The sequence below is a fragment of the Oncorhynchus clarkii genome, chromosome 17 (genome assembly GCF_045791955.1).
Source record: "Oncorhynchus clarkii lewisi isolate Uvic-CL-2024 chromosome 17, UVic_Ocla_1.0, whole genome shotgun sequence".
Taxonomy (NCBI): domain Eukaryota; kingdom Metazoa; phylum Chordata; class Actinopteri; order Salmoniformes; family Salmonidae; genus Oncorhynchus; species Oncorhynchus clarkii.
In genome coordinates, this window is record NC_092163.1 from 38,828,950 (window position 1) to 38,854,845 (window position 25,896).

The 25,896-nt window shown below is 42.0% G+C and overlaps 2 protein-coding genes across 4 annotated transcripts; one reads left to right on the top strand and one right to left on the bottom strand.

Moving 5' to 3' along the window:
- The first annotated feature begins 1,903 nt into the window (after positions 1–1,903).
- LOC139370787 (zinc finger protein 11-like) lies at positions 1,904–6,277 on the top strand. Of its 2 annotated transcripts, XM_071110553.1 has the most exons (3): positions 1,904–1,982; positions 3,016–3,237; positions 3,375–6,277. In XM_071110553.1, the coding sequence occupies exons 2-3, from the start codon at positions 3,030–3,032 to the stop codon at positions 5,798–5,800; spliced, it is 2,634 nt and encodes an 877-aa protein (XP_070966654.1). In that variant the 5' UTR covers positions 1,904–1,982; positions 3,016–3,029; the 3' UTR covers positions 5,801–6,277. The 2 variants fall into 2 exon arrangements, with proteins under 2 accessions (XP_070966654.1, XP_070966655.1); XM_071110554.1 differs by lacking the exon at positions 1,904–1,982 and having other exon boundaries at positions 2,927–3,237.
- Positions 6,278–8,010: 1,733 nt separating this feature from the next.
- On the bottom strand, positions 8,011–19,244 carry LOC139370788 (hyaluronidase-2-like). Of its 2 annotated transcripts, none has more exons than XM_071110556.1 (4): positions 19,193–19,244; positions 12,963–13,932; positions 10,858–10,947; positions 8,011–10,217 (listed from the first exon to the last, which is right to left on the bottom strand). In XM_071110556.1, exons 2-4 carry the CDS (start codon positions 13,914–13,916, stop codon positions 9,825–9,827), a joined length of 1,437 nt encoding a protein of 478 aa, XP_070966657.1. In that variant the 5' UTR covers positions 13,917–13,932; positions 19,193–19,244; the 3' UTR covers positions 8,011–9,824. The 2 variants fall into 2 exon arrangements, with proteins under 2 accessions (XP_070966657.1, XP_070966656.1); XM_071110555.1 differs by lacking the exon at positions 19,193–19,244 and adding an exon at positions 17,295–17,673.
- Positions 19,245–25,896: the final 6,652 nt, after the last annotated feature.

Here is a 25,896-nt window from a genome sequence, read left to right on the forward strand (position 1 = left end):
GAGGGTAGAGGTGGTTTATTTACTCGACGTAGTCTCGTCAGGGAGACCGTGTCACGCCCTGACCCGTGAGTTGGGGTGGGCATTCTATGTTTTGTGTTCTATGTTTTCTGTTTTTGTGTCTGCACCAGACAGAACTGTTTCGGTTTCGTTCGTTCTCTTTGTTATTTTTGTTATTTCAGTGTTCAGTTCAAATAAAAGCATAATGTCACGCCCTGACCTTAGAGAGACTGTGTGGATTTCTTCAGATATTGTTTATACAGTTGAAGTCGGAAGTTTACATACACGTAAGTTGGAGTCATTAAAACTGTCTTTTCAACCACTCCACAAATTTCAAGATTTTTTAAAGTTTCTTCACGTGCAAGCGCAAAAACCATCAAGCGCTATGATGAAACTGGCAATCATGAGGCGGCAGGGTAGCCTAGTGGTTAGAGTGTTGGACTAGTAACCAAAATTTGCAAATTCAAATCCCCGAGCTGACAAGGTACAAATCTATCGTTCTGCCCCTGAACAGGCAGTTCCTAGGCCGTCATTGAAAATAAGAATTTGTTCTTAACTGACTTGCCTAGTTAAATAAAGGTTAAAAAAGTTTTTTTAAATGTGGACAACCACAGGAATGGATGACCCAGAGATACCTCTGCTGCAGAGGATAAGTTCATTAGCGTTACCAGCCTCAGAAATTGCAGTCCAAATAAATGCTTCACAAGTTCAAGTAACATCAACTTTTCAGTGGAGACTGTGTGAATCAGGCCTTCATGGTCAAATTGCTGCAAAGAAACCTCTACTAAAGGACACCAATAATAAGAAGAGACTTGCTTGGACCAAGAAACACGAGCAATGACATTAAACCGGTGGAAATTTGTCCTTTGGTCTGGAGTCCAAATTGGAGATTTTTGGTTCCAACTGCCATGTCTTTGTGAGATGTTGGTGAACGGATGATCTCCGCATGTGTATTTCCAACCATGAAGCATGAAGGAGGAGGTGTTATGGTGTGGGGGTGCTTTGCTGGTGACACTGTCTGTGATTTATTTAGAATTTAAGGCACAGCAGCGATCATTTGTTTTTCAACAGAACAATGACCCAACACACCTCAAGGCTTTGTAAGAGCTATTTTGCCAAGAAGGAGAGTGATAGAGTGCTGCATCAGATGACCTGGCCTCCATAATCCCCCGACCTCAACCAAATAGAGATGGTTTGGGATGAGTCGGACCGCAGAGTGAAGGAAAAGCAGCCAGCAAGTGCTCAGCATGTATGGAAACTCCTTCAAGACTGGTTGAGAGGATGACCGCTTTGCACACTCTTGGCATTAAGGCAAATGGTGGCTATTTGAAGAATCTCAAATATAAAATACATTTGATATGTTTAACACTTTTTTGGTTACTACATTATTCCATGTGTCTACAATGTAGAAAATAGTAAAAATAAAGAAAAACCATTGAATGAATAGGTGTTCTAAGACTTTTGCCCGGTAGTGTATACCAAAATATGATTACGTTCTGATCATTTGAAAATGTATTCACATGACTTGATTCAAGAAATGTGTAATAAAATAATAATGAAACAGTAATCCCATGCGTCTAAAGTAAACTAAATATAGTACAATATCAAAAACGCACAGTGTAGACAAACGTGTCCCAAAGATTTTGAACAGCACTGACCCTGCTGTTGGCAGAAGCAGATATATAAAGTGTGTTTCGAATAAATAATTCCGAAAAGGAATTATTATTCTGCGTTTTTTTCGTTCCAAATCAATTCAAGGTACATTTAAAAAAATATATCAAATGAATATAGGTGAGTAACTGTTATCAAATAATTAGTTAATTATTAACAATGACATCTACGAGATCTAGTGACGAGAACGTTATTTTATATCGATCAAGTCCAACAATTACACTGTTTCTAATCGAACACATTTGTGGGCTGCACGACAACATGGCGGGGTAGCTGCTGCAGATAGCAAACGGAGTGATTCGATGTTGTTTTAGGTTTGTATCTGGTAAATTATTGAAATTATTAGCTATCGTGCGCTCAGGCTCTCTGCGGAAGTTTTGTATTTTAATAGATAGTCACTCACCTTGAAAGTAGTCTAGTTGGATTGAAAACTGAAACAATGGTTCGTTTTTTTTAAAGCCAACATCCGCGAAGTTTAGCCACAGCTAGTTAACCTAGATAACAATCCAAATAACATGTAAGTTAAGTCAAACCAAATAATGTAGTTAATTTGGCCATGATAACATTTGAGATCTAGCCGGACGACACACACTACAATATTTACCGCTGCTCTGTCGTTCGTTAACTAGCTACCACAAGTACATTCATTTCCAATGGAACGCTGCGATTGCCTTGCGAACGTATACATCAAATTGTATGCGTTGACGGCTTGACAGACATGGTAGTAGAAGGTGAATGTTGAACTTTTGCTGAACACATATCCAGATGATGCTGTGTACAATTTTGCGCAATAACGCTGCCGGTATGATCGAGGCGACACACTGTCATTGCGCTAAATGGTATGCAGCATCATCTGGATATGTGTGCGCAACAAAAGTTCAACACTCCCCTGCTACCATTTCTGTCAAGCCGTCTATGCATACAATTTGATGTATACGTTCGATAAATCCAACATTTGCACCAGGTACCAAAACGAAAATTGCTGTTGGTGTGATCGTGTTGTTCAACATTCATTTCCAATGGAATGCTGCGTTGCAGAGGCAGTTGCAGTTTGTTCTGTGTGGTGCATACAAGTTGGATTTATCAAAAGTATGCGTAGACGGCTTTACAGAAACGGTAGCAGAAGGTGAATGTTGAACTTTTGATGCACACATATCCAGATGGGGGGGTGTACCATTTTGCGCGTTTACACTCTAGGTGTTATCGAGGCGTAGCGTTTGGCTGGAGCAAGGAGTCCAAGTAGCCAGGCAATTTGAGGTCCCCGAACACTTGCATTCAGCTTTATCTAACATCTTTAAAGAGATAGTTGTTTGTAGAATTATTTTGTGTGTGTGTATGTGCGCTCAGGATAAGACGATAACATGGAGTCCATTGATTTGGAGAGGGAGGACCCTCCTAGCTCACTATCTGGATATGCCAATGGCGAGATCATGACCTTGGAGATCTCAGACGTCTCTCCAGACTTGCTTGTTCTCGAGGTAAAGGACAGCAATCTACCTGAAAGTATCCATGGCAGCCTGGACATGGAGATGAATGCTGACTTTCATGAGGATGATGATGATGGGCATGGTAAGAGAAGACAGCAAGGCTATTGGGTTGTGGGTTAGGCTAACTTGTGACTTAACTGGGTTATTAACTGTTCTAGAAATACATACAAGGTCAAAAGCATTTAAACGTTGTCCTTGTTGCTTCTGTCTTTTGTAAAGGTTTTGCAAATGTAGAACTCCAGTTCTTTCCCTGTGATGCCTGCGAAGCCTCCTTCACTAGCGAACCGGAGCTGGAGCAGCACTTGATAAGCTCTCACTCAATATGCGATGTAGCAAGTGAGAGAGGAAGACAGAAGGCCAAGTCAATGGAAACAGAAGGTGTCTCACCCCTGCACACCTGCATGACTTGTGGGAAGGTGTTCAAATATCTAACTTCATTCCGAAAACATGAGGAAACTCATATAAAAGCCCTGTACACCTGCAAGACTTGTGGGAAGGAGTTTAAATACCTAACTTTGTTTACAAAGCACCAGGACACTCACGTTGTACCAAGAACGAGAGGAGGAAGAAAGGGTAAGTCGATCAAAGCAGTTGGCCTAAGTGTCAATAAGAAAATGAAAGGCCTTCACACCTGCAAGCACTGTGGTAAGGAGTTCAAATACGTAACGTCTTTCATAAAGCACGAGAAGACTCACAGGATCACGAGAACCAAAAGAAGCCACAAAAAACAGAGGAAACTTTCAACTTCCAAGATTATTATACGTCTTCAAGGCAATAGGAAAGATGCCACAGAAACTCATGTAAGGGCCAACAAGAAAAACAGGAAGAACAGTGAAGATACTAATGATCAGGATGCATGTATTTTAATATCTTCCGCTGAGCAGCAAACGCCTGACACGAAACGTTCTCCTCCATTTCCTTGTCTGGACTGTGGGAAGATTTTTAAGTTTTTCAAATCTTACCAAAAACACCAGAAAAGACATGCTTGGGCACAGGGCAAAAGTGAAGGAGTGCCTCCTAAACAGAAGCACGGACCAGAAGCGAAAGAAAATATTAGATGTCCGGTTTGTGGTAGAGCATTCAACAAGCAAACAACTCGCAACAAGCACCAGAACATTTATCATCTGAAAAATAACTTGCATAAAAACACAAATGCATTAACGTGCTGTGAATGTGACCGCCATTTTGAAAAGGCAGATCTTTTCCAAAAGCACAAGTGCTTCCACCTGCGTAAGCATGTAAAGGCTTTCATAGAGGCAGGTAGGGTGAGCCAAGATGGGGATGTTTTCTATTGTCAACTCTGTGTCCTACAGCTCACCAGTGGACTGGAGTTTGAGAATCATGCCAGGGACATACACCCAGACCAGTACCGCAAAATCCTTAAAGCGGTTGGCAATATCATTAAAGACACCTTGAAAGGCTTGCAGACACGAAGGGTTGACAATCAGTCAACAAGTCAGGAGGAACCTGAAATAAACTTAAACAGTGTAGGAGAGACGGAGGAGGATGGATCGAGACAATTCATTTGCAAGAATTGTGGGGAATATTTCCTATATCGTGTTTCGTTTACATTTTGCGGGAAGTGTTTAAAGGATCGCAAAGACCGCAGGAAAGCATCCAAGGTGTACCACTGTGAGGAATGTGGCCAACACTTTGGCCGAAAGGATCACCTGAAGCGCCACAGCTATTCTCATTCTGGCAGTTCCTTTGTCTGTTCTGATTGTGGTGTTAAATTCAGGGATCCGGGAGAGTTGCGTACACATGAAAAGACTCATCAGGTGAGAAACCACGCCTGCCAGCAGTGTGGGAAGCGGTTTGAACAGGAAGAGGAACTGATGTTGCATCGTGAAGTTGCTCACCCAGAACCAGGCGGTTATACATGCCACCGGTGCGGCAAGACATTTAGTACAGTGAAAAATCTGGGAAAACACAGAATGATCCATTCAAATAAAACTCCCCATGTCTGTTCAAATTGCGGTACGAAGTTCAAGAGGCGCGAGCACCTGAGGCGGCATGAGAGCCTGCACACCAACGAGAAACCTCATCTTTGTCATTGTTGTGGTGATACATTCGGGCGGAAGGAGGACCTTAACACCCACCTCGGTAAAATGCACATCATATCAAGACATTTTCTTTGTAAAGCTTGTGGGACAAGTTTCAAGGACCGTAACGCTCTCAGGAGACATAGGTATCACGCTCACACTAAGGCTGGCAAAGTGTTCCAATGTGAGGCATGTGGCCTAAGCTTCGGTCGGGCGGATCATCTGAAGCGCCACAAGCACACACATTCCACTGAAAGACCCTTCTCATGCTCAATGTGTTACAAAGTATTCCACCGGGCAGACAACCTCAAGAAGCATGAGAGAAATCACAGGAACAAGTGGTTGGAATACCTGAACACTCACCGCCACAAAACGCCCAAGCAGGAGAGCAGATTTTCTGAGAGATCCAAGTGGAAACTGCGTCGATCTGAAGCATCGGCCCTACTAAAGCTTATCCAGAGTCACTCCAAGCAGCAGCAACATATCTGCTACGTTTGTAAAAAGACTTTCAGGGGAATTTACTATCTAAAGCGGCACCGTCTACTAAACTGCTGTGTACAAAGAAATAAAATGGATTCATTCCGGTATGGGACTGTTAAATAACCTACTTTGGGGTTGATAACCTGACTGATTTAGAAGTGAAACTTCATTTTATTTTGTAGAACTCGTTGGTGTGTTTTTGTATACAGTGAGCTGTAGAGCTGGGACGATAAACTGAAAATGATCGACACCGATCGCATATCGCAGGGATTGAGCTGATATCGTTCATTAAGATAAGTATCCTATACTAGAGAAATGTGACGTTTGAAATGAAATACGTTTGCTAATATGGGTGATTGTTAAGGGGACAATTGATGGTTACAACCATCAAACTAGGAGAAGTAGTACTAAACTTTTTTTTATTTTTAACTCTGGTGCACATCGTTAGAAACTTGTCGTGCGATTTTATCGTTATTGCATCAATTCAGGCAATTTATCATGATATGGATTTTTTTTGTCCATATCGTCCAGCTCTAGTGAGCTATGGCTTGCTGTATTGTATTGTCATGCATTTTCACAATGAAAATTATAACATCAAAATTGTCTTGTTTCCTGTGTCATATACCATTCATATCTCCAAATATCCTTCAACATACTGGTATTGTTATAGTAGCAGTTAGGAAGCTTGCATGCATACTTTGTAGTATAGTTCTTACTCTTTACTCTTTTTTATTACTTTGAAAGTGAACAATGAATCACATGTCAATTACATGCAAAAAAAGATGGTGTAATAAAGAGGAATCACTTTCCTTTCTGTTCCAAAGTGTCCACATGGTGGAGATCACAGAACATTTTTGTGGCCCAGGCTTCTATATTAAGGAAAGATTAGACTAGGATGGTTTTGTGTTCAACCCTCACCATCCACAGATCTGGCATGTCACATTCTTTGTTTTCCCCCTCTTAAAACAACTGGTACAAGGGCACAGAAAATGTCCCGAAAAGTAATACATATTTTCCTGTGAATGTACACATTTTATATTCCGGGAATAAAGATCCTGTAAAAAGCCTAAGATTTAAATGGCTTTAATTACAATATGTTGCCACAATGGCATGTTTTTATTTAATTTTTTATGTTTGATAAAAAAAAAACTAATAGCAGTCTTGCAAGCATTCATATACTGAATAAAAATATAAATGCAACATGCAACTATTTCAAAGATTTTACTGAGTTACAGTTAATTTGAGGAAATCGGTCAATTTAAATAAATTCATTAGGCACTAATCTATGGATTTCACATGACTGGGCAGGGGCGCAGCCAGACAATCAGAATCAGCTTTTCCACACAAAAGGGCTTTATTACAGACAAATACTCCTCAGACGGTCCCGCAGGTGAAGAAGTTGGATGTGGAGGTCCTGGGCTGGTGAATTTGACTTACTGCCAAATTCAAAAAAATGTTGGAGGCAGCTTATGGTAGAGACATGAACATACAATTCTCTGGCAACAGCTCGTGGACATTCCTGCAGTCAGCATGCCAACTGCACGCTCCCTCAACTTGAGACATCTGTGGCATTGTGTTGTGTGACAACTGCATATTTTAAAGTGGCCTTTTGTCCCCGGCACAAGGTGCACCTGTGTAATGTTTATGCTGTCTAATCAGCTTCTTGATATGCCACACCTGTCAGGTGGATGGATAATCTTGGTAAAGGAGAAATGCTCACTAACAGGGATGTAAACAAATTTGTGCATATGGAACATTTCTGGGATTTTTTCTTTCAGCTCATGAAACATGGGACCAACAAGTTACGTTTATAGTTTTGTTCAGAGTATAATCTATTGATTCATGGAATTCACATCTTGTCCACACATTCACTTCAATATTCCAAATTGTACACACATCAATGGTATTACATGTGCCAAAACATTGGGTCAACTTTGACGGGACGGGGGGGTCCCTAAAGAAGCAGAAGCTCAGTCTGGTTTTAGTTATAAAACAAGGCTCACTCTGTCCTCTCAGCCCAATATTGCTTTTTGGAAGAAAGAAGAAAGAAAAAAAATCGAGAGGAAAAAAAAAGGTAAAAAGGCACAGAAGGGGAGGAGCCCAAGGAACAGCTACCAAGTGGCAAAGGCCCTCACGTGATAAAAACAACTATAACATTGTGATGTTATGATGACATGGTAAAATCCTACAAAAACTCAATTTAGTTCTCTATACTGATCATTCATGGGGGACAAACATTTGAAACAGCTCAACCTGCAACACGTGGCAAGTGATTAAACTGACTCACCATGATGTAAATAATGACAGAACAGCATAAATTCAAATTCATTGAGAACCTTTTTATATTTCAAGTTTAATGTAAATAACTACTAATTACATCCAATCCACACGTGACAGTAAAGGAGAAGCATGTTTGGGACATAAATAAGAGCAGTGAAGATGACCAACACAGAGCCCCCTGGAGGTCTGACTGTGGTCCCCTGAAAAAGCGCCCAGGGGGTCATGTCTAGATGGGATACAGCTTGTGAAATTGATGTCAAAGTAGATTTTTTGTGCATTTCAGCAAACCCACCTAATTCTCCTAACCTGCTGTGTAAGTTATCCTAAACCTGTTACAAAAAGTAAATCGACAAAAGCTGTATTCCTTCTAGATAAAAACCATGCACGAGAGGCCAGAGCCATTTTCAAAGGAATTTTGGTTTCACGCAACAGAAGGAAGAATAGAGTAGAAACAAATGGCAAAATGAGCAAAACAGTGCTTTCAGTTTTGGTTTGCAATCCTCACAGACCCTCAAATAACATATACAAAAGATAGATGGTAGAGGCACCAGAATAAGGATGACAAACATGTTAGGCCAAACACACTTTTCAAAAAAGGCACTTCACACTGGCATACCGTGTCATCTGTGCCAATGTCTGCTCAAATGTCAAAGAACAGGTTGGCTAAAAATATGAATTGAAAATGATTAGATGAGTCTTTCTTGCTAATGTGATTAAAATGTTGCAAAAGCAGTGCGCGTGACACAGAAAGACAGCTATATAGATTAAAGGAATTCTTTGCCACAATGCTAAGCCTCACTGAAGCTCATGAATATTCAAGAGTCAGTTCCAAATATTCCAGTTATTTTCCACCACAACAGACTTTAAAAAAATAAGGCTGTAGAAAAAGAGATTGTTACAAAAAGATAAACTTTTTTTTAAAGATTTCGTTTTTACTTGTCCTATCTGCAGTTCTGCTAGATCAGAGCTGGGTGAAGGTATAGCCGTCTAGCCGAGAGAGGTAGGACTATCCAAGCACAGCGCCGGTCTCTTTGGACAAAAGCTTCACAGTGGAACAGTCTCTGTCGAAAAGTAGCATTCTTGTTGTGTGGTGCGTTAGTTTCTGTTGAGGTTTCTCAATTCCCTCAGTTCCACATAAGGCGGGAGAGAGAGGAACATTCTAACAAACTAGTCTCACTAGTCATAACCTTACTAGTAGTATCCTTAGTAGTTTTTATAAAATTGTTTATTTAACTAGGCAAGTCAGTTAAGAACAAATTCTTATTTTCAATGACAGCCTAGGAACAGTTGGTTAACTGCCTTGTTCAGGGGCAGAACGACGGATTTGAACCTTTTACCTTTACCTAGTTCGGGGAGTCGATCTAGAAACCTTTAGGATACCTGCCGCCCGTAGTAACCTTACAACCTCTAAATGAAACACTTCACACAGACACACTCAATATACAGCTGAGGTCACCATTCATACACATTACAGACATCTTAGTTCTAGTTCTGGCTGCTAGCTCTAGATGTCTTCCAGCTCTGGTGAAGGGAGGGATAGACCAGTCCAGCATAGACCTTCCTTTCTACCTCACAGCACTCACAATAAAAACATCAAGTCAAAAATAGAAGGCCTATTGTTTTCCCACTTCACATGCTGTCCCTTTAGCTTGTGTGGGTAACTGAAGGATACTGAGGAGCATCTTCAGTCCCCTCCATCACCATGTTGACAGATGACACTCCCATGTCCTCTTCTCCATATGGATCAGTCCCACAGAGCAGCTAGAGCCCATCCCCTACCAGGAATCCCCGAGGCCCAGCAGAGGCCAGGACCAAGGCGTGGTTGTTTCCCCCCATATTGCACATAGTCAGCTCCTGCTCGCCTCCCTCAGTGGAGCAGAGTGAGAAGCCCCAGAGGGAGCAACAGGGTCAGCACAGACCAGACTCCCCAGACAGGGGCGGCAGCACTCTTCCCCAGCTCTCTCTGGGCACAGCCCTCGCCCTTGTACCCGCTGTAGCACTGGCACTGGAAGTGTTGCCTGTACCTAGCCAGCTCCCCCTGATCTAGCTGACCTGTCACCTTCAGCCTGCCCCCCTGGACGCTGATGCTGTGGGTGAGGGGGTTGAGGTGCAGGTAGGCGTCAGTGTCTGAGAGCGTGCGGAGGCAGCGGCCATGGGAGGTGCACAGCTGCTGGCTGCACAATTCTGCTGCCGTAGAGACGTTAAGCAGGTACCGTCCAAGCGGACCGCGTAGGTAGTCATTCAGACTGGAGCAGCTGGCCTGAGGGAGGAGAGCGAGAGAGTGAAACACGGGTGCAGACTCAGAATGGACAAACACACGTTAACATTTAAATTGTGGATAGACGGACAGGATTTGTTGTTCCAGAGGGGAACACCAGGGGTGTTATTCATTAGTCAGATTCCGTTGTCTGTTGCAAAACGTTTTAAAATGGAAATCGTTGACTCCGAACAGAAAACGTTTTGTAACAAAAACCTGACTCTATTGAAAAAAATACATGTTGGTCCCTCCCAGTTTTGTTCTGTTTTCGCTGTTGGTTTCAGTTTGGTTCCTGCGACTAATGAATACACCCCAGACTGATGACTCAAAATCATCATGCATAATCTATGAATTGTCAAATAGGGGTGTGTCCCAAATGGAACCTTATTTCCCTACAGGGTGTTGGTCAAAAAGTAGTGCACTATGTAGGAAATAGGGTGTCATTTGGGAAGCACACCAAATGGTGTCATTCATAGATCATGAATAGTTTGAGTCACTTTATAAGGAATAGGGAATTTTCAGGGAGAACACTCACATTGCTGCTGCTGTAGGTACGTTACAGAGGCGAACACCAGATTAGTTTGTCATCAGACTATGGATAATCTATTCGTGATCAAAATAGCTCTTGAAGGAGAACACTCACTTTGCTGCTGGCGTAGGTATGATCTCCCCAGACGATGACCCCAGCTGCTCCCAGGGCTACACTCTCCCCAATGGTGGACACCAGGTCTGTCTGCAGAAACACACACACACACTCAGTCCGGCAGCACATTATGAACACACTGGCCACGTTTGAGATCGACTACATTGCAGCCAGCGACCACAGACTGACAGATCTACAAATCATAAATGAGAGGTCATTCATAACGTAAGGTGATTTGTAGTTCAGTCAGTGGCTGACCACTATGACGTTGAACGTAATCAATCTGAAACACACACCCTGCCCTCTATGAACAGGAACATGTCATCATTTAGTTAACACTGACCAGCTGAGCTCACCCACGCCCTTTACAGTTCACGTCTGCGTCCCAAATGGCACTCCTGTTCCCTTCAAAGTGCACTACTTTTGACCCATAGAGCTGGTCGGCAGGTAACCTAGTGGTTAGAGAGTTGGGCCGGTAACCGAAAGGTTGCTGGAGCGAATCCCCGAGCTGACAAGGTAAATATCTGTCGTTCTGCCCCTGAACAAGGCAGTCATTGTAAATAAGTATTTGTTCTTAATGGACTTGCCTAGTTAAATAAAAAAGAGCTCTGGTCAATTGTAGCGCACTAAGGAATAGGGTGCCATATGAGACGCATTCCCATTATACTCGACATTCTGAATCATCCAATCTATTCTCAAGACACCCTGATTTAAAAACACAGACACCAGATGCGTCACTCTCCCACACACATTCTTTCGCGCCGACACACTCGTTCAACATGGAGAGATCTAGGGCAATTATATCATGGAGTCGTCAGTTCAGACACACTCTAACGAAGAAATTAAGCATGGAGTCGACAGGCCTGTAGGCTAACCATGACGCCTCATTCATTCAGAATATTCCGACACGCAAAAAAACGTCTCGGTCCGTCTCCCATCCAGTGTGTCTGTGTGAAGAGTGGTCCAGTGGGAAAGTAAACACTGATGCCCCGGCTGCCTGACAGCACCCCATTCATCCAGTCAGATAGACACACTAGTACCAACATCACCACCAGACACAAAAATTGCCAAAAGACTCCAGCCACCTGAGACATGGACTGTTCTCCATAGCCCGGCAGGCGGTACCGGTGCATCAAGGCTCAGACCAACAGACTCCTAAACAGCTTCCATCTCCTGGCCATAACACTGTTGAATGGCTAACAACTACTGCTCCCCCTCATACCTACGCTGCTGCTGCTAAAATGATTATTGATTTGATTTATTACTACCACTACGCTGTTGTTCATCGATTGCCATTAGTATCTATGTATCCTGCTACTGGTCACTATTACTCCTGTTTACATGTATATAAAATATATACACAGTGTACAAAACATTGGGAGCATGACAGACTGACCAGGTGAAAGCTATGATCCCTTATGTCACTTGTTAAATCCACTTCAAATCAGTGTAGTTGAAGAAGGATTTTTAAGCCTTGAGACAATTGAGACATGGACTGTGTATGTGTGCCATTCAGAGGGTGAATGGGCAAGACAAAAGATGTAACTGCCTTTGAACGGGGTATTGTAGAAGGAAGGTGGATTTTGTGGCCTTTATAGCTATGGTATTAATGGCACTGCCAAGGTGGAGAGAAGGTCCAGGAAGATAGATATTGTGGATGCGGTGGAGTTCCATGGAATATTGGCACAAGCCGTACCACCCTCTCAGGCCCTAGAACCCGAGAAGGAAGATATGGAGATTTGAAAGAAGGAATAAGTGGGAGTTTTGTTTATGTCAATGTACTATTTTTGGGGGGGTGGATTAAGTTAGGGAAACTATCACATATGGATTTGCTTTGTACCTCGTTTTTGTTTTCAACCTGTCCAGTTGGTTGCGGCAATATACCTTTTTGGGTTGTAGTCCGCCATAAAACCCACAGAAGAATAAACTGAGAAAAGCAGCTATAGTAACAGTCCGCTGAGAATGTCAAAAGCTACTGTGCGCCTGGCTGACTTCTTACTGAAATAACAATAACAGTGATATCAGGTTTCTGCACAGCACAAGCTACTGTTGTGGTGAGTAGCCTAATATCTATAGGTACAGAATTAGACGACGTCGGCCCTCACCTCAGTCAGCGGAGTCAGCTCATTGGCATACGTAGGCCGGGTGTAGACGAAAACGGGCCGTGCAACCCCGTCGCCCACCGAAGCCAGCCGCAACCCCTCCTTCACCCGGTTCCGGACAAACTGGCGCCCGAACGTGGTGGAGCGCAGCACCGTGCCCATGTAGATGGAAGGGAACAGAGCCGTGCTCTCAGTCCACAGCCAGGTGAGCTGGTCATTACGGGCCACATCCACATCAGGGCAGCGGCCTGTGTAGTTCTTCAGGCCGCTCCGGTAGTCGTGGTTGTAGCAGTCTGGGAACAGGTAGAACCCCCACAGTTGGTTAGGCCGCAGGCTCTTGGCCAGCCTGAGGGTCTCTAGCATGAACTTTCGGGCCGACAGCTCAAACTCCTGTTGAGCCACTTTCCCCACCCGCTCCGGGGGCCAATCCGGGTTTTTCTTGGCCACTAGTTTCCGGGATTGGTCCCGGTACACGTTCTTGACGTCCCAGTTGCGGATCCACAGCGGACGCCACTCCTCCCAATCAATTACGGCGAGGCCTTTGGCGTTTGGTTCGCGTATGTATTTGTGCACACCTTCTGGCATCTTCTCCTGGTGCTGCGTGAGACTGGCGGCCTGAGGGATTCCACCGTTCACCGCGGTGCCGTCACGCTCGTAATACGGGTACAGCCCTAACCGGTCCTTATAGAAGATGGTGAGGTTCTGTCTGACGAAGCCCTCGTTGGGCGAAGCTACGATCTGGAACTGCTCCAAGGGGAAATGCACACCGTGCCGGGGGCCACAGTCCTCCGTTGGGGCATTCCAGGCGAGGAGCAAAGGCTTCTGGGAGAACAGGGGCCATCTAGTGGGCTTCAGCTCTTCAGCTTGGAGGACATTCCTGGGAACGAGCAGAGCCAGGAGCAGCAGCCAGGGAAGCTGGCCAGTCAGGGCCAGGAGAGTGTGAAGCGCTAACCCCATGACCACCTTCTCTGCCCTGGAAGAGAGACAATGACAATGCAGATCTTTAAAAACACAGCCAACAGAATCAGTCTCTCCAGTTAGTTTCTCTGTATAGACTATATCAATTTGGCCTTGATCCAAAGTAAGCTATTGCTGAATGAAAGGGTATGTTTAGTTACTGTATACTGTCTCTTAGGTGCCCTCACAAAAACAATTTCTCACTGTGTTGTGTAATAATTACCCTTGAGCAAGAGTGGGTGTGTTATCGACAGCAAATCAACATTTTCTTTCACACACTGATTGGCACACATATACTGGAAATTACCATCCAACATGACAGGGTATAATAACATGTAAGATAGAGGGACATTTAAAATTACATTTTGGTACTCTACTAACATTGATTGATTAAAGGTAATGTAAGCCTTAGGGCTGACCCCAATTAGTCGTTAGGCTGTTGGTCGACCAAGATTGTTTTAGTCGAGCAGTAACAAATATATATACACACAGTACCAGTCAAAGGTCTGGACACACCTACTCATTCAAGTGTTTTTCTTTATTTTTACTACTTTCTACATTGTAGAATAATAGTGTAGACATCAAAACTATGAAATAACACATATGGAAACATGTAGTAACCAAAACAAAGAGTTTCGACAGGGTATAAAGCCTTCTTCAAAGTAGCAACCCTTTGCCTTTGACATTTTTGCGCACTTGGCATTCTCTCAACCAGCTTCATGAGGTAGTCACCTGGAATGCATTTCAATTAACAGGTGTGACTTGTTAATTTGTGGAATTGTTTCCTTAATGCATTTGAGCCAATCAGTTGTGTTGTGACAGGGTAGGGGGGGGGGTATACAGTAGGTAGCCCTATTTGGTAAAAGATCCAAGTCCATATTATGGCAAGAACAGCTCAAATAAGCAAAGAGAAACAACAGTCCATCATTACTTTAAGACATGAAGGTCAGTCAATCCTGAACATTTCAAGAACTTTGAACATTTCTTTAAGTGCAGTCGCAAAAACCACCAAGCACTATGATGAAACTGGCTCTCATGAGGACCGCCACAGGAAAGGAAGACCCAGAGTTACCTCTGCTGCAGAGGACAAGTTAATTAGTTACCAGCCTCAGAAATTGCAGCCTAAATAGATGCTTCAAAGTTCAGACATCTCAACATTAACTGTTCAGAGGAGACTACATGAATCACGCCTTCATTGTCAAATTGCTGCATAGAAACCACTACTAAAGGACACCAATTAGAAGAAGAGACTTGCTTGGGTCAAGAGACACGAGCAATGGACATTAGACCAATGGAAATCTGTCCTTTAATCTGATGAGTCCAAATTTGCCATTTTTGGTTCTAACCGTGAAAGGGATAAATGTAATGCTCTGATCCAATGGAAACATCATAAAAATAGGTCTACCTGATTACTTCTCATCAGTGCTGGACTTGGACTGAAATAGGTTCCAGTTGTCATTTTGGGTACTGGTACTGTTTATATTTAGATGTATGAGCTCTACAATACTTTTGAGCTAATAAGAGGAACAGGAGCTCAAGCAGGAGAAAATTTGCAGTGCCGGTACTCAGCTCAGCTCCGGTTAGCTCCTGCCCAAGTCAAGCACTGATTCTTAGCCCTTGTGAAAATAGCCTACAGCTTTGTCTGTCACGAGCTCACTGCCGCTGGAAACTGAGGGCCCAGAATATTTTATACAATGTTTCAAGTTTGCTAGCACAAGTTTCGTGCCTGACCCAAGTTAATACAATGTTTCAGGTATGCTGCAGACAGGCCATGTGTAGCCAATGTGATGTATAGGATATTTATTTTTAGGATATATATATTTTCTACCTGCAGGCTGCAATGTTTTTATTTGTTGGCTTTATTTAGGCTATTTTTGCATAGTTGGCAATGGAAGTAACTTTTTAGGTTAGTATCATTTTCATTTAGATAGAATTTTGATGAACCACATTACAATGATTTTGAGATATGGAGATGTTATTACAAATTAAATTAAACTGTTTCACGAAAAGGTTGCAGCCTCCTCATGTAGCCTATCACCAGCAACTTCAGGAGAGTAATGGCAGTCTGCAAAAGCCAGGAGGAGGTTGGGTCAGGTTAAGTTTTTTATTTAGGTTATCTGGATCTCTGGCACCCTCTTAAGGAATTGGTCTTATTCATCAAATGGTAATCTTAAAGCATCAGACAAGCTCAATGCATATCATTTATTTTATTGAAACACATAGGTTGTGTCAATATGGAAAAATACACGTTAAAAATATTTAATTATAGACGACTTTCAGTCCAACAATATTTTTTATTTTGGGGGGGGGGCAGCCCTAGTAGGTCTACAGTAAAATTACTCAAATAAACACATAGGCAAAGAGACAGACACAAAACTGACTGACAATATATGGGGATATTATATATCTTATTTCTGTCCATGTCGACAAATACTGATGACTGCATTTGACCTTGCCTGGCAATCAGACTGATACATTTGGTTCACAGTCAGATTAATTCCGTACATTTGTTTGGAAAATTGCCTCCTACAAGCCAAAATGGTTGATAAAATGATATTTTAACTTACCGTACCGGTTGTCCAGTGCGGTTGGCCCTTTTGCAGGTAGGAATGTAAAGACAATATACACACAGGAAAGTATAATTAAATAAACGTTTAAGTGCTTTTAGTGTGCTCAGATTTCTATCACATGAAGCATGCACATAACCATTTTATTGGCATGTATGCATGCTTCTTTTTTTTTGTCTTGTGAGCATGATTCCGGTGATAGAACTCTGGATGCACTACAAACGCTTTGAAAAGTTGGTAATTATACTTTCATATAAGCTATATTGTCTCACATTCCTACCTGAAAAAACCCAGCCACATGGAAAACCGGTAAAGTCAAAAATATAATTGTATTCAACACTGGCTTGTAGGCCTAGAGGTCGCGAGAGGAAACTTTTATGATCCAAACGCTCATTTCTGCCGGACGTAGAACTGAATGCAATTCAAGTTGTTGGTGTCAATTTCTGCTGCCTTTGACACGATCCGAATAGAACAATACACTCCAATGTAAAACCAAACCAGCTCGCCAGTTAACCACAATGTTATTTGTCTGAATGATTATCATTAAATTAAACGAATACGCTTGTGAAGTAATTAACGTTAACGTTATATGAATACGACATTTACCACAAACGCATTCGAGCACACGTTGTAGCGGTAAACGCCGACAAAAGTTAGCAAGAGCTAGTTTCACAGTCCTGCGTTTACGTATTACTACATTGTAGCCAAACACAATAGAACGTTAGTGTATGATACAGTTTACGAACTGGGCAATAATATCACACTACTCGCTCGAAATGTAGCCATACTTAGTTGACCAAGTGATTCTGACCTGTAGCACTCGACTCTCTCAGGTCCCAGGACACCGGTTTATTCCACTCGTGTGGTTTCAAACAAAAAACGAGATAGACGACTCTGCCGAGTTCCTGGTAAACATATCATTCTGATGGAAATGTTCCAGCAGTTTTCTTGCTGACAACATATTATATTTCGTGCAAAATCCTATGTGGCCTACGTCACTAAATGTTCGGCATTGAGCCCAGTTCCAACTTCCAAGTAGATAAAGTATTCCGAGGTGCTACGAGTTCAGCACTGCTCGTTCTATTCTACGGGAAATGGGCGATACGTTTCGAAATTGACGTCAAAGTTTAGGCTACTTTGTCTTACTGACCAATAAAATATCTATGTCAGTGGTCTAATGAATGGGGTGTGAAATGTGTATGTTAAAGCAATACTAATGTCTTTCTGTGGCTTTTTTGGTTTGATATTTGCTTCCGATTACACCCCTTAAATTTCAATAGTGGTTTAGTCTTCCAATTTCGCTGAGGAAGGGATATTACTGGCACTGCTTGAGCTGAACTACTGTACAACGACTACTAGCTGGCCTAATAATACCAGCATCACATTACAGTAGTGTGGATGTCCAATCTAAACGAGCATATAAACATTATTGGCGGTAGATGGCTTGTTAGTCTGTGTGTGTGTTATAATTCAATCACAATATTGTAGGCCTTACTGATAATTTTCTGGGAGGGAACTGAAAAGCTATGTGATCATAGCTACCCGTTCCAACTTTTCAGGAAACTGCAATAAAGCTTCAGCAATAAAGCGTACAGCTGTGTAACGACATCCTTTCATCCACGGTTCAACCCCTAGAAAATAGGATGTCAGCTGCCTTTGAGTTTGCTGTGGACATAGCTGCTGTTCCTGAACAAGTTGGAACCACTGACTCTGTGCTGACTCACCTGGTGGATTCAAAAAAACGTAGATTGGGAAACTTCTCCCATGGGTGCTGACCAAGCATATCAAAACCTAAAGCAGGAAATTCTGTCTCTCTTTCTCACTCTCTGTTTGCTTCTTCACAGATGCCATTTCAGGATTTGATTTGATTTATAGGGAACGCAGAAGACCAGACCATTTTAAGTGATCTGTGATACCTAAAGGTATCTTAAACAGGGCTTGCTTTACATCAGTGCCATGTGTATCTGTCTGCACTGACCGTCCATGGTTGAAAGCCTTGCTCTTTGCTCCTCTCTAAGCCCTGTGGAGTGAGCAGTAATTGGGGCGAAAGTTTGGAGTTGCTACTAACACACCTGGAGTTAACCTACAGTAGTAGTGAAGTCACTACAGTAGAGAGGGACTACGCTATTGCTGCTTTCATTTAGCAAAATGCAATCAGTGCTATAGTATGCCACCCACAGCTAGACAGCTATTGACACAGATGTGTGCCACAGGAGGTTGGTGACACCTTAATTGGGGAGAATGGACACTCACTAACTCTGACACTAAACACACACACACACACACACACACACACACACACACACACACACACACACACACACACACACACACACACACACACACACACACACACACATACATTAAACAGATATGAAAAAGCTGAAAACACTTGTTAGAGGAAATTGTCATATTATCTAATTAAAATTGCTTTACACATTGAGGCCTGTGTGTGGTATTGTTAAAAAGGCATTAACGTGATGTGCCTCCTGTCATAGCAGATAACACTCACTGTGTCTGAAATACAGCTGTTAACCATGCTGGGGTAACTGATTCAAGCAGTAGAGTACATCATTTTTTATAATCATTTGATAAGTAATACATTTAGAGAAAGAAATAGAGTTTAAAAAAAATAAGAATGCAGACAAATATGTGCTACAAATATGTGACCCTGTAATCAGTTGTTGAATGAATCTGTCTCCCACTTACCCAACAGAGGCTACAGTCCTTTTCCTCTGAAATCTACCGAAGAGGTCTGGATGTGTAGTATAGACCAGTTGCTCTCCCCCTTATAACATTGGCTTAAGTGTCTTGGGTCCCCCTGCGTTGAAAGTCCTTTGAATGGGCCAGTAGGTCAGGCAGAGGTGCAATGCCTCTCTCTCTCTCTCTCTCTCTCTGTTAGAAAAAACAGCCTTACATCTTATTTCAACCTTTGGCAGACCCCACCTCTGTCCCTCCCCCATAACCCTGACAACCTGACCCCAGGCTCATGAATTCAATAAAATATACCACTCTCACCAGGGGCTCAAACAAACCAAGAGGCACTTCTTTTCCTCTCACGCTCACAAGTAAATTCAGATTTTTCCCTTCCTTTATGAGTAGACCGACAGGTTGTTGGACTAGGTATTGGACTAGGTATAAATTCTATGAAGCATAGAGCTACTTATTTTACAAGACAAATTATTACAAGACAATCCTCAAAGGCACAAACCCTACAAAAATCCTGTTTGTGTGTGTTTGTGCATTAAGGTACATGATAGAGTTTAGCTTTGAAGCCAGGGGTTTTCTTTGTTTTTGTCACTGATCAGCTGACTGCAGAACGACCCCAAGCATCTCCCATTGTCCAGCTATTGTCTAGATCTGGGTATAGAGTTCAGTCTGACCCGTCGGGGGAAGGGTACGTCTGAGGTCCACACACAGACACACACACACAAAAAAACAAACATTTTGGGCTAGCATGAAGGGTATTCGGCAGCAGAAATTTTTTTCAATTTTATCAGCAATAGACATTTTGTGGAAAGTACATTCAAATGATCATGTATGTGCATTCTGTTCTTTGCGTTGGGTATTTTGGGTGACTATTGACACATAAGGCCTCTATGGTAGGAACAATGCCACTTTGTGCTGCAATGTGTTGAGCCCTATATAATAGTCACTTTCTCATTGAGTGATAGACCCTGTCCTCAGTGTGTCCCTATATACTGTAGGCAGAAACAAAAGCTGCTTTTATACGCTGGGCATAAGCAACAGTTCCTAGGCCATAGGTCAAAGCCAGCTTGCGAATAATCAATAGTGCCAGTTAGTGGGGGTGAGATGGGTTACGGTAAAAATAGGGTACTACTCAAGGTATTAACTATGTTAATTATTATCATCAAGTTCAGATCTTCAACAGGTTGTTCAGTCTGAACTTTATGTGGGTTTTAGCAGTAGCTTTGTACTAGTCTTGCACTACTAGACATCACACCATATTCTAGTTAGTTTCTATGGATACATTTAGAACGACTGGAGTCAAGACTGCCTTGTTACAGACGTTCACTGCTGGTGATGCTAGTAATTATCCCTTTCTCTGCCGTCACCATATTTAACATTACAGAACCATAGGATAGAACTGGGAAGAGCCTCTGGATGTCTCCTATCAACATAGTTTGCATTCCACTTTGGCAAAATGTAATAGTTTTGAATTCCACCCCTGAAGAAGTAAACTGAGACGAGATGGGGCCAGTTCAAAGACTCCTGTCCATCTGTCCTGCGCGGGGAATTTGACCTTTGACCAACTGGCTCTATATCCCCATAACACCACAGCCCTGTGAGGACATAAGAGATTGAGGTAGAGGAAAATGGCTCCTTGAATCCTTGTCTTTCCAAATGGCTCCTTGTCTTTCTTTGGCTTTCGTTTGCTTTAATATCCTTGCATTTACTGATGTGTTTACATTCGTTTACAGTTCGGTTGGCTCCAGTCCCACCCACAAAATGTGTCATGGTAATTCGCTAAATGCAACATGACACAAAATTCAGTGGAATGACAACTACAAAACATTCTGAAGGGAGTGGCTCGCTATCTGACAGCCAGAAAGAAAGAAAATATGATTCCCTTCTCAGAAGTGTGATTCTAGAAGTACTTCTTCTTTCCCTGAACTGAAAGAAAAATGTCCTCCAGGGGAAATGGACATGAGTTATTTTCCCTGGTTGACACAGACATGCTCAGGAAAGTGATATCACAACTTAAACCTTCTACCTGCCTTTTTGATCATATCCCCACCACCTTCTTCAAAACAGTTTTTAATTGCATAATTAAAGAAGTGCAAAGCCATTCTTATTCACTCTCTGGTCACAGGCCCTTTCCCCACTGCACTAAAAACTGCTAGGGTGAAACCCCTTCTGAAGAAATTAAATCTAGATTATTTAGCTCAGCTCTCTTTCGGCAAATCAACCCCAAAAAACAGCAAATGTATATATTTTTCTGGTTTTCGGTGCCAACCTCAGCAGAGATAGCCTTAGTTAAATTGCTAAATTATATTAGAGCCAACACACATGCAAAACCGCTCTCTGTCCTTCTACTGTTGGATTTAACTCACACTGGTGACCATGATGTCCTTCTGGAAAGACTGTAGAGGTGGGTTGGCCTCTCTGGTCCAGTTCTAAATGGGTTTAGGACCTATTTAAACGGTTGATAGTTTTTTTTAGTACTGTTCAGTTGACATATGTTACCCCTTGGCAGCATTATCAGAAAGTACGGCATTGATTTTCACTGCTGCGCAGACGATACACAACTTTACATTTCTGTGTCACCAGAGGATTTTAGCTCCGCAGATAAATGATTAGACTGTATTAGTGATTTAAATACTTTAATACTTGTGATGGCTCACAACTTCCTCAAGCTAAATCAAGACAAGACAGAGGTACTTATTATTGGAGCCAAAGCAAAGAGGGAGAATCTGGCCACACATCTGAATTCACAAGTAATAAATATAAAACACCAGGAAACAAACCTAGGTGTCATTTTAGATACTGAACTCAATTTCAAATCACACGCTAGGAATGTGACCACCTGAGGAACATTGCCACGGTGTGGCTGTTTCTATCTCAGGCTGATACAGTGAAACTCATCCATGCTTTAAATTATAAGCAGGCTTGACTACTGTAATCATCTCCTGTCTGGCCTACCCAAGAAAGCCATTGGTCAACTGAAAAACATACAGAATGCTGCAGCACGGGTATTGACCAAGACCAGACGGAGAGCACACTTTACACTGGTTTTAAAGTCTCTGCACTGACGGTCTGTGAGTTTTCGAATTCATTTTAAGATTCTTCTATTTGTTTTTAAATCAATCCACGATTGGCTTTGCTTGTCCTTAGGGTACTTTTTTAGTCTCAAGTTTTTATCGTTATTCTTTTTTTTTATCCTCTTGTGTTTGTTATGTAGTAAATACTTCTGTTTTTATTTTCATAGTATATTTATGTTTTTTTCCTGTGAAGCGCATTGTGTTGCATTCATGTCTGAAATGAGCTATATAAATAAAGCTTGATTTTGATTTGAAGTTGGTTGGATGTCCTTTGGGTGTTAGACCAATCTTGATAAACACGGGAAACTGTTGAGTGTGAAAAACCCAGCAGCGTTGCAGTTCATGACACGCTCAAACCTGTTCACATGGCACCTACTATGCTACCCAGTTCAAAGACACTTAAATATTTTGTATTGCCTATTCACCCCCTGAATGACACACATACACAATTCACGTCTCAATTGTCTCAAGGCATAAAAAACATTCTTTAACCTGTATCAGCACCCTTCCTCTACACTGATTGGAGTGGATTTAACAAGTGACATAAATAAGGGATCATAGCGTTCACCTGGATTTACCTGGTCAGTATGTCATGTTTTGTATACTCAGTGTATATATATATATATATATATATATATATATATTCACACACACACACACATATATATACACACACATATATATACACACACACATATATACAGTGCCTTGCGAAAGTATTTGGCCCCCTTGAACTTTGCGACCTTTTGCCACATTTCAGGCTTCAAACATAAAGATATAAAACTGTATTTTTTTGTGAAGAATCAACAACAAGTGGGACACAATCATGAAGTGGATCGACATTTATTGGATATTTCAAACTTTTTTAACAAATCAAAAACTGAAAAATTGGGCGTGCAAAATTATTCAGCCCCTTTACTTTCAGTGCAGCAAACTCTCTCCAGAAGTTCAGTGAGGATCTCTGAATGATCCAATGTTGACCTAAATGACTAATGATGATAAATACAATCCACCTGTGTGTAATCAAGTCTTCGTATAAATGCACCTGCACTGTGATAGTCTCAGAGGTCCGTTAAATGCGCAGAGAGCATCATGAAGAACAAGGAACACACCAGGCAGGTCCGAGATACTGTTGTGAAGAAGTTTAAAGCCGGATTTGGATACAAAAAGATTTCCCAAGCTTTAAACATCCCAAGGAGCACTGTGCAAGCGATAATATTGAAATGGAAGGAGTATCAGACCACTGCAAATCTACCAAGACCTGGCCGTCCCTCTAAACTTTCAGCTCATACAAGGAGAAGACTGATCAGAGATGCAGCCAAGAGGCCCATGATCACTCTGGATGAACTGCAGAGATCTACAGCTGAGGTGGGAGACTCTGTCCATAGGACAACAATCAGTTGTATATTGCACAAATCTGGCCTTTATGGAAGAGTGGCAAGAAGAAAGCCATTTCTTAAAGATATCCATAAAAAGTGTTGTTTAAAGTTTGCCACAAGCCACCTGGGAGACACACCAAACATGTGGAAGAAGGTGCTCTGGTCAGATGAAACCAAAATTGAACTTTTTGGCAACAATGCAAAACGTTATGTTTGGCGTAAAAGCAACACAGCTGAACACACCATCCCCACTGTCAAACATGGTGGTGGAAGCATCATGGTTTGGGCCTGCTTTTCTTCAGCAGGGACAGGGAAGATGGTTAAAATTGATGGGAAGATGGATGGAGCCAAATACAGGACCATTCTGGAAGAAAACCTAATGGAGTCTGCAAAAGACCTGAGACTGGGACGGAGATTTGTCTTCCAACAAGACAATGATCCAAAACATAAAGCAAAATCTACAATGGAATGGTTCAAAAATAAACATATCCAGGTGTTAGAATGGCCAAGTCAAAGTCCAGACCTGAATCCAATCGAGAATCTGTGGAAAGAACTGAAAACTGCTGTTCACAAATGCTCTCCATCCAACCTCACTGAGCTCGAGCTGTTTTGCAAGGAGGAATGGGAAAAAATGTCAGTCTCTCGATGTGCAAAACTGATAGAGACATACCCCAAGCGACTTACAGCTGTAATCGCAGCAAAAGGTGGCGCTACAAAGTATTAACTTAAGGGGGCTGAATAATTTTGCACGCCCAATTTTTCAGTTTTTGATTTGTTAAAAAAGTTTGAAATATCCAATAAATGTCGTTCCACTTCATGATTGTGTCCCACTTGTTGTTGATTCTTCACAAAAAAATACAGTTTTATATCTTTATGTTTGAAGCCTGAAATGTGGCAAAAGGTCGCAAAGTTCAAGGGGGCCGAATACTTTCGCAAGGCACTGTATATATATACACACACACACACATATATATATATATATATATATACACACACACACACACACATATATATATATATACACACACACATATACATATATATACACACACACATTTACATACACACACACACATATACATACATACATATATATACACACACTCACTGGCCAGTTTATTAGATTCACCACCTTGTTCACGAAAATGGATTGCTCCTACAGACAGTGAGTCACTTGGCCATGGCTTGCTATATCATGCAGGCAGACAGGCATCGAGGCATTCAGTTACTGTTCGATTGAATGTTAGAATGTGCAAAACTAGTGAACTAAGCAACTTCGAGCGTGGTATGATAGTCAGTGCCAGGCACTCTGGATCCAGTATGTCACACACACGACAGTGTCTAGGGTTTAACGAGAATGGGGATACATCCAGTCAGCAGCAGTTCTGTGGTGGCAAAAACAGCTCGTTGATGAGAGAGGTCAAAGAAGAATGGCAAGAATCGTGCAAGCTAACAGATGGGCCACAAATAGACAAATAATGACGCAGAACGGCATCTTGGAACGCACAACTCGTCGATCCTTGTTACGGATGGACTATTGCAGCAGACGACCACACCGGGTTTCTAATGTTTTGTACACTTGGTGTATATTATGTGTGGGGGAAAAGCTATATGGTTGTATAAAAGCCAACATGAACAAATAGGTCACTCATGTTCACTTTCATCCCAAAGAATTTAGGGCTTCTCGAAAGTCCCCCACAGAAAGATTCAGAATTTCAGAACACAACCTTACCAAAAAACAAAACTTTCCATTTCACCTTTGCATAACCCTTCACCCAACCTCTGGAATATTGTTCTAGCCGTGTGGAAAAGTGCAGAGACATAAAAAAAACACTTCAACGCTGTTTCATCTCCCTCCCGTGACGGGACTATACACAGCGACTCTTCTCAGAGTTTTTTTGTAGTCGGTAAAGAAAGAAAATTAAAACGTGTATAAAAGCAATAAAGTGGAGTGGATCCTGACCCAGCATTCTTTTATCCTTTAAGCAGAACAATAACTCAGACAGCTTTGCATGAAGAACATTTCCCATGGCATGAAGTGGGCATGACCATTCTGCTGACCCTTACACACACACACACACACACACACACACACACACACACACACACACACACACACACACAATACACATTCAGATGGTCAAATAAGACAAAGCATAGTTTTGAAAAAGACACAGGCTTATTTTAACACCTTTCTACGGAATAATATGTTATGTAAGTTCTACACATGGAACACTCAAAGTCAATCTTA